The sequence below is a fragment of the Muscardinus avellanarius genome (genome assembly GCF_963383645.1).
Source record: "Muscardinus avellanarius genome assembly, chromosome: 2".
Lineage (NCBI taxonomy): Eukaryota > Metazoa > Chordata > Mammalia > Rodentia > Gliridae > Muscardinus > Muscardinus avellanarius.
The window spans coordinates 199,172,251-199,185,157 of NC_137787.1; the positions used below are offsets into that span (position 1 = coordinate 199,172,251).

At 37.0% G+C, this 12,907-nt stretch overlaps 1 protein-coding gene across 1 annotated transcript in view; it reads left to right on the forward strand.

Annotated features, from left to right (window-relative positions):
* The window catches only part of MYO16 (myosin XVI), a gene marked incomplete at both ends in the record, with an annotated part of 497,659 nt that overhangs the window by 174,358 nt on the left and 310,394 nt on the right, over positions 1-12,907 (forward strand). The window contains one exon of the mRNA XM_080689777.1: positions 9,264-9,329. Coding sequence (XP_080545903.1) covers positions 9,264-9,329 — 66 coding nt within the window. The remainder of the gene's footprint in view (positions 1-9,263; positions 9,330-12,907) is intronic.

The window sequence follows — 12,907 nt, forward strand, 5'->3', positions numbered from 1 at the left end:
ATCAGTGGTTTGCTTGATATCTGGTTCCTGCACTGGGCTCTGAGCTTGGTGAGAACAGAGCCAGCTGAGTGGAGCTCCCATGAGGCCTGGCCAGTGCTTCTGATCTTGAGTGACAAATATGTCCTGCCTGCTTCTCACAGTCCCAGCCCTAAGTCTTCCACACGGCGAATGCTCTTCAAGATAATCTTACTCTCCTCTGTTGCTCTCTGCATCTGGTTAACCAGAATTACCACTTCTCACTTTGCTAACATTCATGTTGAATATAAACCTGGCGTTGTGTGATGATTGATTTTCCTCATCCCCATATCTGAAATATTGAAGAGCTAAATTATCTGGGATTGGTTCGTTAAGATGATTGCTCTGTGATATGTGCCTGGATTCATACCTAATGAATCAACCAACACGCAATTTAAGCCCTATAGATTGAATAACAACTGCTTTTCAAACATTGTCATGGACAAATAGTCATGTGGACATTTTACTACCAGTCTATAAGAAATATAAGCATTTCTTAGAAACTGACTGTAGCTTAATAGTTGAATATGAGTTTGTTGGATTGAAAAAGAATTGGGATTTTATTTGTATATATCTTCAATTTTTCTGTCCCAATTTTCTAGTAATTCATCTTTATTATGACTTACAAAGTATCAGCTCATGATATTTTGTTAAGTAATAGAAAGCACTCGTTTAGTTGATATTTCCACATTCTAATGAGCAGGCTTGGACATTGGATTCCAGCCACTCCTGTTGGTCTGTCCTGCGGGCTGATGGCACCTGGGTCCTTAGGGTTTCCCAGGCCAGTGCACCTGGGAAAAGTGCCTGTGCTTGCTTTTCTTCCTCACCACACTTCCAGACTTCCTACAGTTTTCAACAGCCCTGCTTTCAAGTACCAAATGTAGCTTCCACTGTAGCCTCCCAGAATGGGTCTCCAACCAAGGCACTTCCAGTAGCCTTCAAATTGATATATAGACTTCTCTTGTTCTCTTTTGGTCGGCTCCAAACCTGGGAGCTGGAGCAGTCCTGTTAGGATGCCCACTGCCTTGTTTCATTTCTCCAGAGAAAGGACTTCCAGTTCCCACAAAGTGAAACTGCAGTCCATAGGCCTGGCCTCCGTCTCCTGCCCCTTGCCTTGCTGAAATTCAGGGCTGCAGCTCACCCTTGGGTCCCTCTGCTGTGGCCTCTCTGGTCACCTTGGTGTCCTGTGAGCAGGTCTGGCTCTTCGCCATCGTGACTTGACCACTCTGTGGCCGGTTCCCCCACACCCCTCAGGGCTTCACGCCAGGGTCCTTGCTCCTGGAGAGACCTGCCTCTCGCCAACGTAAATCTGCAGCACGTGCGCCCTGTCCTCTCCCTCTTTGCACTTTGCTCCATACACTTATCACTCTCTGACATGCTGCACACCTTCCTGTATTCAGACCCTCTATTTTCTGTCTTTCCTTACACACACACACACACACACACACACACACACACACACCCTTACTATGCATGCACAAACACAAATGCCTATGTATGCATTAGTAAAATGTGAGTAATTAGTAAAATACACCCAGTAGGATTCAAGCTCCATAGAGAAGTGTTTTTATTGTTCATTGCTATTTGGCTGATACGTAGTAGTCATCCAATAAATATTAAATAAATGCTGAGAATACTTATCCAAAACTCACACTCTGAGAACAAGAGAAGTTAATATATTTACTTACCATGGCAAGCCAAGCAACTGGGGCTGGAATGAGCAGTGACTTTCATGAGAGCCAATGTAAAATATTTTAGTGGAATTGATTGTTTGACCAGGACTTTCATCTCTTTTTGCTGTCTCTTATTTGTTATAAAATGTGATCTTTAGAAAACAACTGCAAATCACTCTTGTACTAAGTTGTATAACGTTCATTTGGACATGAGATTGGGGAGTTACCACAAGTCTGTAGCAATAGAAAGTTCCCCAGCCTTTGAAGAGAAAACAGGCCGCAGGTGCGGAGGCATGTGCTTTCCAGAGATGCGCAGAATAAAAGCGCCCCATGCTCTGCATAAATATTGCCCTCAGCGCCCAAGAGAACAGAGTACACCGTCAAATTCCTTTATGGACAGCAACAAAGCCTGTCAGCAGAATCCTCTACCCAACCTAATGTGACTTGAGACTCAAAAGGCCACAGAATAAACACAGAGGCTCAGGACTTTTGGTTAACCACGCAAGTCCTAAAACATAGAGGCACAGACAAGATGCATACCCGAGTAAAAACAGCATTGCAAGCAGCTCCTGCCTCAGGCCCCGCTCATCACAGCTGCAGAGGTGTGCTCACTTGAGGGATGTTGGAATGATAAATGGTTCTGGGTTTCCAAAGCCCCTACTGCCCAATCTGTGGGAGACTTGGCTAGGTAGTGCCCGCCAGAGGGTTTCCTCTCATTTAACCCAGTCTGAATGAGTTTTTAAGCATACAACACATGCAAGCTATTGGGAAAAAAAAAGGTAAATATATCAGAACAAGGAGGCAAAGGGAAACTCTAGGTTTCCACAATTCAAAATATACTTCCTGTGCAGCTCATTTGAAATAATTTCACTTTCTTAAAATGGTCTCTTCCACTTTGGTGGTTAACTTTGAATCACGCTTTTAGAAACTATGATTTGTTTTCAGAAGAAGTATTTTCAAAGACAGTTTCAAATCCCTTTAATAATTAAGTTAATATGAAATATCACTCCTCTCTCTCTCCTTCCCTGTACATGTATATGCCACTGAGCTTTGTATGAATAATTTTGTACACCTGCATATCATTATTTAAACTATAACCGTTATTTTTAAAAAAAGTAAAGAAAAAGTGTTTTACTTGGCAACTCTGTTCTTCTTATGTGGGCACTCTAATTCCAGGAATTTCTTTATTTCCCCCCTTATTTCTGATCTTACCTACTTCTCATTCAATAGTGTATCATTCAATGTCCATGCATTTAAATAGTTTCTTTTTTGGTCTTCCTGTGTTGATTTTTACTTTCAATCCATTGTGATCTGAAAAGATGCAGGGAATTATATCTTTTGAATTTGCTGGTGCTTGCTTTGTGGCCCAGGATGTGATCAATTTTGAGGAAGGTTCCATGGGCTGCTGAGAAGAATGTGTATTCTGCTGTTCCTGGTTGAAAAATGTTGTATATGTGTATTAGGACCATTTAGTTTATAAGTTTACTTTAGTTCTGAAGGGTCTTTACTCATCTTTTGCCTTCAAGATCAATCTAGTGGTTTGAGTGATGTGTTGAAGTCTCCCAATATTACTGTATTTGAATCTCTTTGAGATCTGATGTCCTGAAGAGTTTGTTTTACAAATGTGGGTGTACCCATATTTGGGGCACAAACAATTCATATCATTATATGTTCTTGGTGAATTGTTCCTTTTAATAAAAGGCAGTGCTCTGTTTTTTCTCTTCTGATGTGTTTTAGCTTCAAGTCTGTTTTGTTGGATATCAGCTTTGCTGCTTGTGCCTATTTTTGGTTTGTATTAGCATGATACATCTTTTTCCATCCTTTCACTTTCAGTCTATGATTGTCTTTGGTTGTGAGATGAGTTTCTTGCAAACGGCATATATTTGGATTATGTTTTTTAATCCACATTGCTAACCTATGTCTTTTAATTGGTGATTTAAGTCCTTTGATGTTCATGTTTATTATTGAAATATGATTTTTGTTTCCTGCCATTTTATGTTCTATCTTTGGTTTGATATGTTATTTATCTTTGCCTAGTTTGTCTTGATAATCAAATTCGTCTCTTCTCTGGTTCTGAAATTTGCTTCATTTTTCTTCTTTATGGTTTATTCTTTAAAATATTTTCTCTAGTATAGGCTTTGTATTCATGAATTTTCTGAGATTCTGCTTATCTTGAAACACTTTTGTTTCCCCACCAATTTTGAATAGTAACCTTTTTTGTCCAGAGACTGGATAACATCATACCAGTCTCTCCTGGCATTGATGACTTGGGTTGTAGAGTCTGGGGTGATTTTTATTGTTTTGCCCCTATATATCACTCGTTCTTTTGTTCTTACTGCTTTTAATATTTTTTCCTTAGCCTTTATGTTGGTCATTTTGATTGTTTCATGGCGTGGAGAGGTCCTTCTTTGATCTTGTCTTAACAGTGTTCTGTAGGTCTCCTGTATGTGTATGTCCAATTCTCTTTCCATATTTGGAAAATTCTTTGAGATGTCTTTCAGAAGAGATTATGAATACTCTTGGTCTGTACCTCTATCCCTTCTTCAATGTCTTTTATTCATAAGTTAGGACATTTCATATTGTCCCGTAGTTGTTGAATGTGAAGGTTCTGTTGTTGTAGTGTCTTCTGTATGCTGTTGACTCTGCTTTTGGTTTTGAATAAACTGTCTTTATTGGAGGGGGGTCTGTGGATGGAACCCAGGGGCATTTGACCTCCAAGCTACACCCCTGCCCTATTTTTTATCCTTTATTTTGAAACAGGGTCTCACTAAGTTATGGAGTGTCTCACTAAGTAGCTGAGGCTGTCCACAAACCACAATCCTTCTGGTCTTAGCCTCTGGAATGTTGGCATTACAAGCCTGTGCCACCATGCCTGGCTGAATGAACTGTCTTTTCACAGTAATATTCTGTTTTCCATTTAATAAAATCTTTTAGAATTTCCTTCTATTGCTGTCTTCATTTCATTCCAGGCCTCTTCTGATTGTTTCTTAATGTCTCCATTTCATCTTTCATTTCCTATAAACTTACTGTGAGGTCTTTCATCATATTGTCATCATATTGAAGATAATGATTCATAATTCTTCTTGCATTTCTGGTAGGTCGCTATTTGTGATTTTTCTTATTTCCTCACTGTTCCTAGTTCTCATATTTTCAGAGTTCTTGTGTTTATTTTCTGTTGTATTAGCATCATCCTAATTTTTGTGTGTGATTCTGTGGATAATCTAACTGATTTAATCTTAGCAATAGGGACTTAGACATGTCAGCAGGTTTATCCATGGTAAGCAGTGCTTTTTTTTTTTTTCTGGTACTGGGGTTCCTGGAAACCCTTCTTCTACCTCTGGGCTACACTCCCAGACCTTTTTAAAAATATTTTTATTTGGAAACAGGGTCTCTTAAGCCAGCATGGCTGGCTTCGAACCTATGCGATCCTCCTGTCTTCACCTCCCAAGCACGGGGATTACAAGCGTGTGCCACCACGCCTGGCAAGCAGTGCTTTTTTTTAATGGTGGGGATTAGATGAGGGGGGAGGAGCTGCAGTGATGGGTACAGGAGTCAGGTAAAATAGAGGATATGATTAAGTTGAGTAAGAATTTATGTATAACAAGGTGGTATCTGGTTGAGAAAAAGAGAAGGTAAGATAGTAGGATTCTTGTAGTTAGTATAGAGTATTTAGGTATGGAGATATGAAATAGCTTGAATATAAAACAGTGAGATACAGTAAGGGAAATAGAGTTTTAAGAGAAGAGAGTAGATAGGCTAGAGGGAGGAAGCTTGTAAAAGGAATGGGGGAGGGAGCAAACAAACATATATAAAGTAATAACACAAGTAACAAAAACTAACAACTCTAAATCAAAGCCAAAAAAACAACCAAAACAAAAAGAACAAGATGAACTAGCAACAGTATGAAAGTAAAGAAAGAAAAAACTAAAAACATCAGTCCTGCTAATTTACATGGCCGTATAATGCCTGTGCGTGTTCACTGTGGGAGATTTTGGAATATATTCCACTGTCTCTCATTTGCTCCATAACCTACTATCAGCTTTTAGACCCACTATGAGTGTCCGTGCCCCTTTCTCTTCTCCGACAGCTTTGTGCTCAGGTGTCAGGGCACTGGGTGTCACTGTAAGTGAGTTCCGTAAGTGCGGAATTCTGCGTTTTCCCACTCTGGGCTCTGCACTTTCCGGCCTTGGGTTTTGCACTCTGTTTCTCTCTTGCTCTGATCTCCACACCCTCCGGCTCTGGTTCTGCGCTCTTTGCCCTGGGCTCTGAAATCTCAGGCTCTGTGCTTTGCCCTTTCAGGACCTCAGCTCTGTGCTTTCCAGGTGTGGGCTCTGTCCTTTCCAGGCCCCTGTTCTGTGCTTTCCAAACCTGGGCTCTGCATCTTCTGGTCTTGGCCTGTGCCTTTCTACACGCTCCGGTGGTGGGTGTAAAGTGTAGTCTTCGAGCAAACTCTGTGACCCTTGGCAGTTACCGTGCCCTGAATACTATGAGCCTTTCCAGTGTCTCTGGAAGCCCTAACTATATTACCTTTGGGATGGGCCACCAGATGTTAGCCCGCCAGGGTCCCTGCAGCTGCTCTGGGTGGTCATCCACTGAGTAACACAGTGCAGTTACCTTACTGTCCTGCAGCCAGGTCTCTGAAAGGCACAGTACATCACTGCAGGTGCCGCTGCTGATAAGGGCATCGGCTTTGGATCTTTCTCTGAGTCCCTGAAGCATTGTGCTAGTCACTTAAGATGTTGGAGTTCTGCACCACTTTCTACGCTCCAAGTTCTTGGATTACTTGTCGGAATTTCTTGGGGCTAAGGAGCTAGAGCCAGCAGTTGTGGTTTGAGCTGGTGGCCCAAGATGACGCTGGCCACCACACCAGGTCGGTCACGTGCTTAGGCTCTTTGCAGTGGATTTCATGTTCAGAATATTGGATTTCCTTCCACCGTGGTTCCCATTTCTGTGTTTTTGTTAGAAAATATCTTCTGCTGCTTGCTTTTTGTCAAGACACTGCCTTCTTGGTAGTTGAATTTTGTTTGTTACAGCTACTGAGATATGCTGCATCCCACAGTCACCATTTTTCCTCCTTCTTCAAGAGAAAAAGTTTTTTGAGTGGCTAAGCCATAGTTGCAATAACTCTCAGATCCAGGTAGTTTTATTGCATTAATGGTTTTTGAAATTATTACTATATAATTCAAGAATGAACATTGAATCTTATTAAATAATTTTCTCCCACTTGTTAAATTGATCATGTCTTTTTATAGTATTATTCATTACAGTTTTTGATTTTCAAGTATGAAGCCAACCTTGTATGTCTAGAACAAAGCATATTTGGTTAAGTTTTATCATCATTTTATTTTTTCACATTCCTAGATTCAATTTCTCAGTGTTTTGCTTAGGACTTTTGCATGTAATTTAATGAGAGAAGTCAGCCTGTAATTTTCCTTTCTTGCAATCTCTTAGCTAAGAAACTCCTATCAAGTTCAGCAGGGTCTAAAAGAGAAATGAGAAGTGTTTCTTCTGTTACTATCTGCAATTAACTCTGTAACACCTACTTATTTCTGAATCAATATCAGGAGGAACTCACCAGTAAATCCCAAGTTTTATTGTCAAAAGTGTTGTTAGATATAGAATCCAATTATTTCACAAAGGAAAAACTAATTAGATTTCCTGTTTCTTACTCCCTTGGATTTTATGAAATGTGTTATTCCAGGATTGTTTCTACTTTGTCTAAGTATCTAGACTCTATGGCTAGGATATATTTCATAATGCCCTGTTCACCAGTTTCCGCATCTGTGGGGTCTGTAGTGATGGCTACTTCTGCCATTGGTAGTCTGTGCATTCCTTTTTTTCTCTAATCATTCCTATTATCTGTTTCCTAGATTTTTCTCAGAGAGTCAACATTGACTTTTTCCCCTTGTTATATATATATATATATATATATATATATATATATATATATATATATGTTTTATTTTCTTCATCTATTTTTGTATAATTTATGTAATTTTATAAGCTCCTTGAAATGGATACCTAGATTATTAAATATGATCCTTTCTTATTTTCTAACCTATGTGTTGGAGGCTCTACTTTTTGTACCAAGTAGATGTTTTAGTTACATCCCACAAGTTATGATATTCTGTAAACAAAATATTTTATCACTTGTTTTTTATTCTCTCTTTCATACATAGATGAAATTGTTTAATTTCTAAATGTTTTATGATTTGTATAGGCATTCATTATTGATTTCTTTATCTTTAAATTAAAATTATTTAACTCAAAAACATTTTATTGTGTATTTTCAGGGTATACAGCATACCTTGGTATGTATGGTGAAATGATGACATAATAACTTTTTTTTAATTTTACAATGATCAAAACATTATCTGTTTGTGACTTCAATCCCCTAAATTTATTGAAACTTATCTCTGTTAAGCATAATGTACATTCTATTGTTGACAGTAAGTGTTCTACATAAATCAGTTGCTCAAGCATAATTATTTCAAAAAACTTTTTTCTTATTTCATAAATTACTAAAAAACTGGTAAGACCTCCTATTGTTATTATGAACTTAGGTTTTTCCATTACAGCTATTTTTGTTTAATATAATGGATGTAAGATTTTTATTCACGAGATTTTAAATTGCTTCATCTTCCTGATCGACTTCTCAGTTTATTATTGTTAAATGGTCCCACTCTCTGTTCTGGTGAATATTTCTACTTCCTAAATTACATATTTCTATCTTCCTAAATTACAATATTTCTACTTCCTAAATTACATTTTCTATAAGTATTGGCACAATCACTTTTCTGTTATTTTTTTATTGTTTTTATGTATGTCATATATAAACCTTTTATTTTTCAAATTTTCTTAGTTTTTATACTCATGCATATCAGTTGACAGATGAAGAGAAAATTAAACAATAATTAAAGTTCAACTTGTTGAGACATTTTAAACTTCTCGATTGAATAGCTGCACGCCAGCCAATATATTTTTTTCTGAGGCAACTGTGAAAATCACAACTATTTTACCAAAATAGTACTTCTTTTTTAAAGTATCATGCATTTAGTATTTTAATTATGCTCATAATCTGTCTTTTATCTCAAGAATTTAGTACCTATACATTTGCTGTGATTACTTATGGACTCGGTTTTGATATTTTATTATTTGCATTTTCCTACCTCATCTTTGTGCCTCTATATCCCATTATTTTATATTTGACAATGAAACAAAGTTCATTTTTGTGCTCCAGTGGCTTCTTGGTTATGTACTTAGTTACTATTCTATAGCAGCACAGACCTTACTACCCCACTTACTACTTCTTGTCTATTTATCATGCTTGATTCTGTATCCCTTTCAGATAAATTCTTAAAATCCAACTGTTTGACTTGTTATATGTTTAATGAAACAAATTTGTTAAATTTGAGTTTTCTACTTTTTAATTTGAAACCAATATTTGAAACAATTTGCGCATTTTAAAAATGTGATTACTTACTATATTTCCCAAAATGATTTAAAATTGTGTCATTTTAATCTTTAAAGATGTTATTTGTATATTTCATAAATTGTTTACACTTTTTTTAACAGACTTTTATTGGGGATATCCTCTTGCTTGTTAACCCATTCAAGGAGCTCCCAATTTATTCCACCATGGTGAGTATAACATTTAAAATATCTCTTAATACTATACCATAAGACAGGCGTGGTGGCGCATGCTTGTAATCCCCGTGCTTGGGAGGCTGAGACTGGAGGATTGCACGGGTTCGAAGCCAGCCCCAGCTACTTAGTGAGGTGGGCTCTCAGCAACTTAGTAAGACCCTGTTTCCAAATTAAATATAAAAAAGGTCTGGGAGTATAGACCAGAGGTAGAAAGCCTCTGGGTTCCACCCCCAGTACCACCAAAAAAAAAAAAAAAAAAGTATACTATAACACTTAGTAGACATACTCAGGCATATCAGGTGACTGATGAAGAAGAGAAAATGAAACAATAATTAAGGTTCAACTTGTTGAGACATTTTTAAATTCTCAATTGAATAGCTGCATGCCAGCCAATTTGATTTGTTCTGAGGCAACTGTGAAAATCAGAACTATTTTACCAAAACTATGCTCTGTACTTAAAAGTATAAAATTTTTCTATGACTGTACTCACTAGACAGACTAGAATTAAATAATATGTGTCTGCGTTTCCCCTACATTATTGACTGACTGAGGATGATCGGTTTATATTCCTTGTTGAAACTCATGACTTCTGAAGAGGTGCTTCAATGCTAAAGAAGTGGGAATGAGAAAGGGGAAATATTGCGCTGTGCATGTCTCAAAGGACTAGCCAGTTTTAATATTAAATTTGAGGAAATGCAATTTTCCAAGTAGTTATTATAATTCACATTCCCACAACAGGATACAGAAATTCTAGTTGCTTCTCTTTTTTCAACTAACAAATTTTACTTACAATTTTTGTCAGTCATTCTTCTGGGAATATAGACTGAACTTATTGTTTAAATATATGGTTCTCTGATGAGCAGTGGTAGCTACCATTTTCTCATTTTATTATCCATTTGTATTCTCTTTGGTGTTTATTTGAAGCTTTCAAGTTAAAGCATTGTAATATGTTTCTTTTTCTTTTTTTTTCTTTTTCTTTTCGGTACTGGGGATGGAACCCGGGGGCATTCAATCTCAAGCTGCAGCCCAAGCCCATTTTTTATTCTTTTTATTTTAAAAGAGGGTCTCACTAAGTTGCAAAGAGCCTCACTAAGTAGTGGCTGAGGCTGTACTCGAACCGCGATCCTCTGTCTCAGCCACCCAAATGCTGGGATTACAAGTGCGCACCGCCACGCCTGGCGTGTAATTTTTAATTACATTTTTCATAATGATTTGAAGGAGCTTCAGGTATTCTGGGTTCTCGGTGCATATATGAGACATCTTATAAGAGTGCAGCCATCAAGATTCATCTTTTTCTTTACACATAGCTCTTGGACCGTCCTTTTCCCAGCACACTGCAGTTGCACTTCTGCACACACTAGGCCATCATGTCCAAGTGGGTCGTCTGCACAGTCTCCATCCTGTTCCCTTGGTCTACCATCGTACGCACTGAGACATTGCCCTGCAAATCTCCCACGTTCTCCCACGCGTGGTCCTCAGAACTGGCCTACATGGTCTGGGTTCTTGGCATTTTCTGTACAAGTTTTCAATCAGCTCAGCAATTCCCTGGATTTGTGTTAGGGGAATGGACCTCCTCAGACTTTCCATTTTATTCCATTAAACTTAGAAACAAATACAAATTTTAGAAGTTCCAAATACCCTAAATAAACTTATGTATATAGGGCTTTAAAAACCCTTTCAATGAAGAGTCCTTTGTGGTTTTCTGGGAAATATCTTTCATAATTTCACTAAATGTTTTAAATCATTTTTTAATAATTTATATTTTCTATGTATGGTATTTGTATAAAGGTAAAATTTGGAAAAATAACATTGCCTTAAAACCAGTAAGTTTATAAAATTCACTTGTTATTAAAATTATTTAAATTTATTTCTTAAGTAGATAATCTTGTTACCTATAAAAATAACTGTTTTATTTCTTTTTTTATAATTCTGCTAGACTTCCCATATTTTATGGTATAAGATAACTAGAAAAATGATAAACTGTAATTTAATTTAAAAGAAAACAATTATTCCTGATCTCAGGGGAAACATTTAGTAACTTTCCATTAAGTATCAAGATGCCTGTAAATTTAGCAGATTAAGGAAATTCCATGTTGTTGGTATTTATTTAACAAGTCTTTATCATGAAGAGAATATTTTATTAAATGTATTTAGTACAATTGAGATGATCAGTTCTCTCATTTATGACTTGTTTGTAATTTAAGTTTTGATTTTCAATTATTAAGCCACCTTGTATTTTTATCTTTTTAATAACAATGGATCTTATTAGATAATACTTTTGTATCTATGTTCATGAGAGAGATCATTTTCCCAGTTTTTTATTTCATTGTCCTTACCATTTATCTTTTATATCAAAATCATACTGTTTCCATAAGAGGAATTGGAAGAAAATGAGTCATTTTCTAGCCCCTGAGAGAATTTTTATAATCTTAGTGTTCTTTCTACCTGAAATGTTAAGAACGTTTTGCCACTGCAGCCAGTAGGGTTGCTTTTCTTTTGTAGAAAGATTTTTAGTCCTATCTGTAATTTCTTTGACATATATAGGACTATACCTCTCTTTATATTTTATTGCATTTTGTTTTAGGTTTTTTTTTGGTACAGAGGATGGAACCCAGGGGCATTTGACCTCTGAGCTACACCCCCTCCCCTATTTTTTATTCTTTATTTTGAAACAGGGTCTCACTGAGTTGCAGAGGGCCTCACTAAGTAGCTGAGGCTGTCCGCGAACTGTGATCCTCCTGTCTCAGCCTCCCAAATGCTGGGATTACAAGCGTGTGTCCCCATGCCCGGCTTTGTGTTCATTTTTAATAATTGCTTTTTTCAAAAATTATATTAATTATATTTAACCTTCTAAAATTTCTGGTATAAAATTATTGACAGTCCTATTTATCTTCCAATATATGTAGATTTTGAGCAATTTCATTTTAATCCATATTTATGCCTTCTCTGACATTCTAAAATCAATATTCCAGAAGTTTATTAATTGTATTTCAAAGAAAGGAATCTAATGGATTATTTTCTTATTGCATGTTTATTCTCTTTGCTACTAACTAGTGCTTTTATCCTTTCCTTCTCCCTACTTTCTTTGGTCTTAATTTGACTCTTATTTATGATGCAGACTTTATTTGCTGCCTTTGCTTTAAATAAGCATTTGAGGCTTTTGTACAAGGGCTAAATGAGTGACATGTGCATGTATGCGTCTACCATCTTGTACCCTATTAAGATGTATGATTAAAATGCACTGATAAAAATAATTAAACGCATCTTCACTGAATTATACCTGTTGGATAATTCACAAGTTTCATTGTTGTTCAATTTAAGATGTTTTCTGCCTCCTTTTGTGATAATCTTTGCTGTATAGATTTTATAAAAAAATAAAACTGCTGAGTGTGGTGGCACTTGCTTGTAATCCCAGTGAAACTGGAGGATCGCAGTTCACAGACAGCCTCAGCTACTTATTGAGGACCTTTGCAACTCAGTGAGACCCTGTTTCAAAATAAAGAATAAAAAAAGGGCTGGGGGTGTAGCTCAGAGGTAGAATGTCCCTGGGGTTTCATCCCCAGTACCTCAAA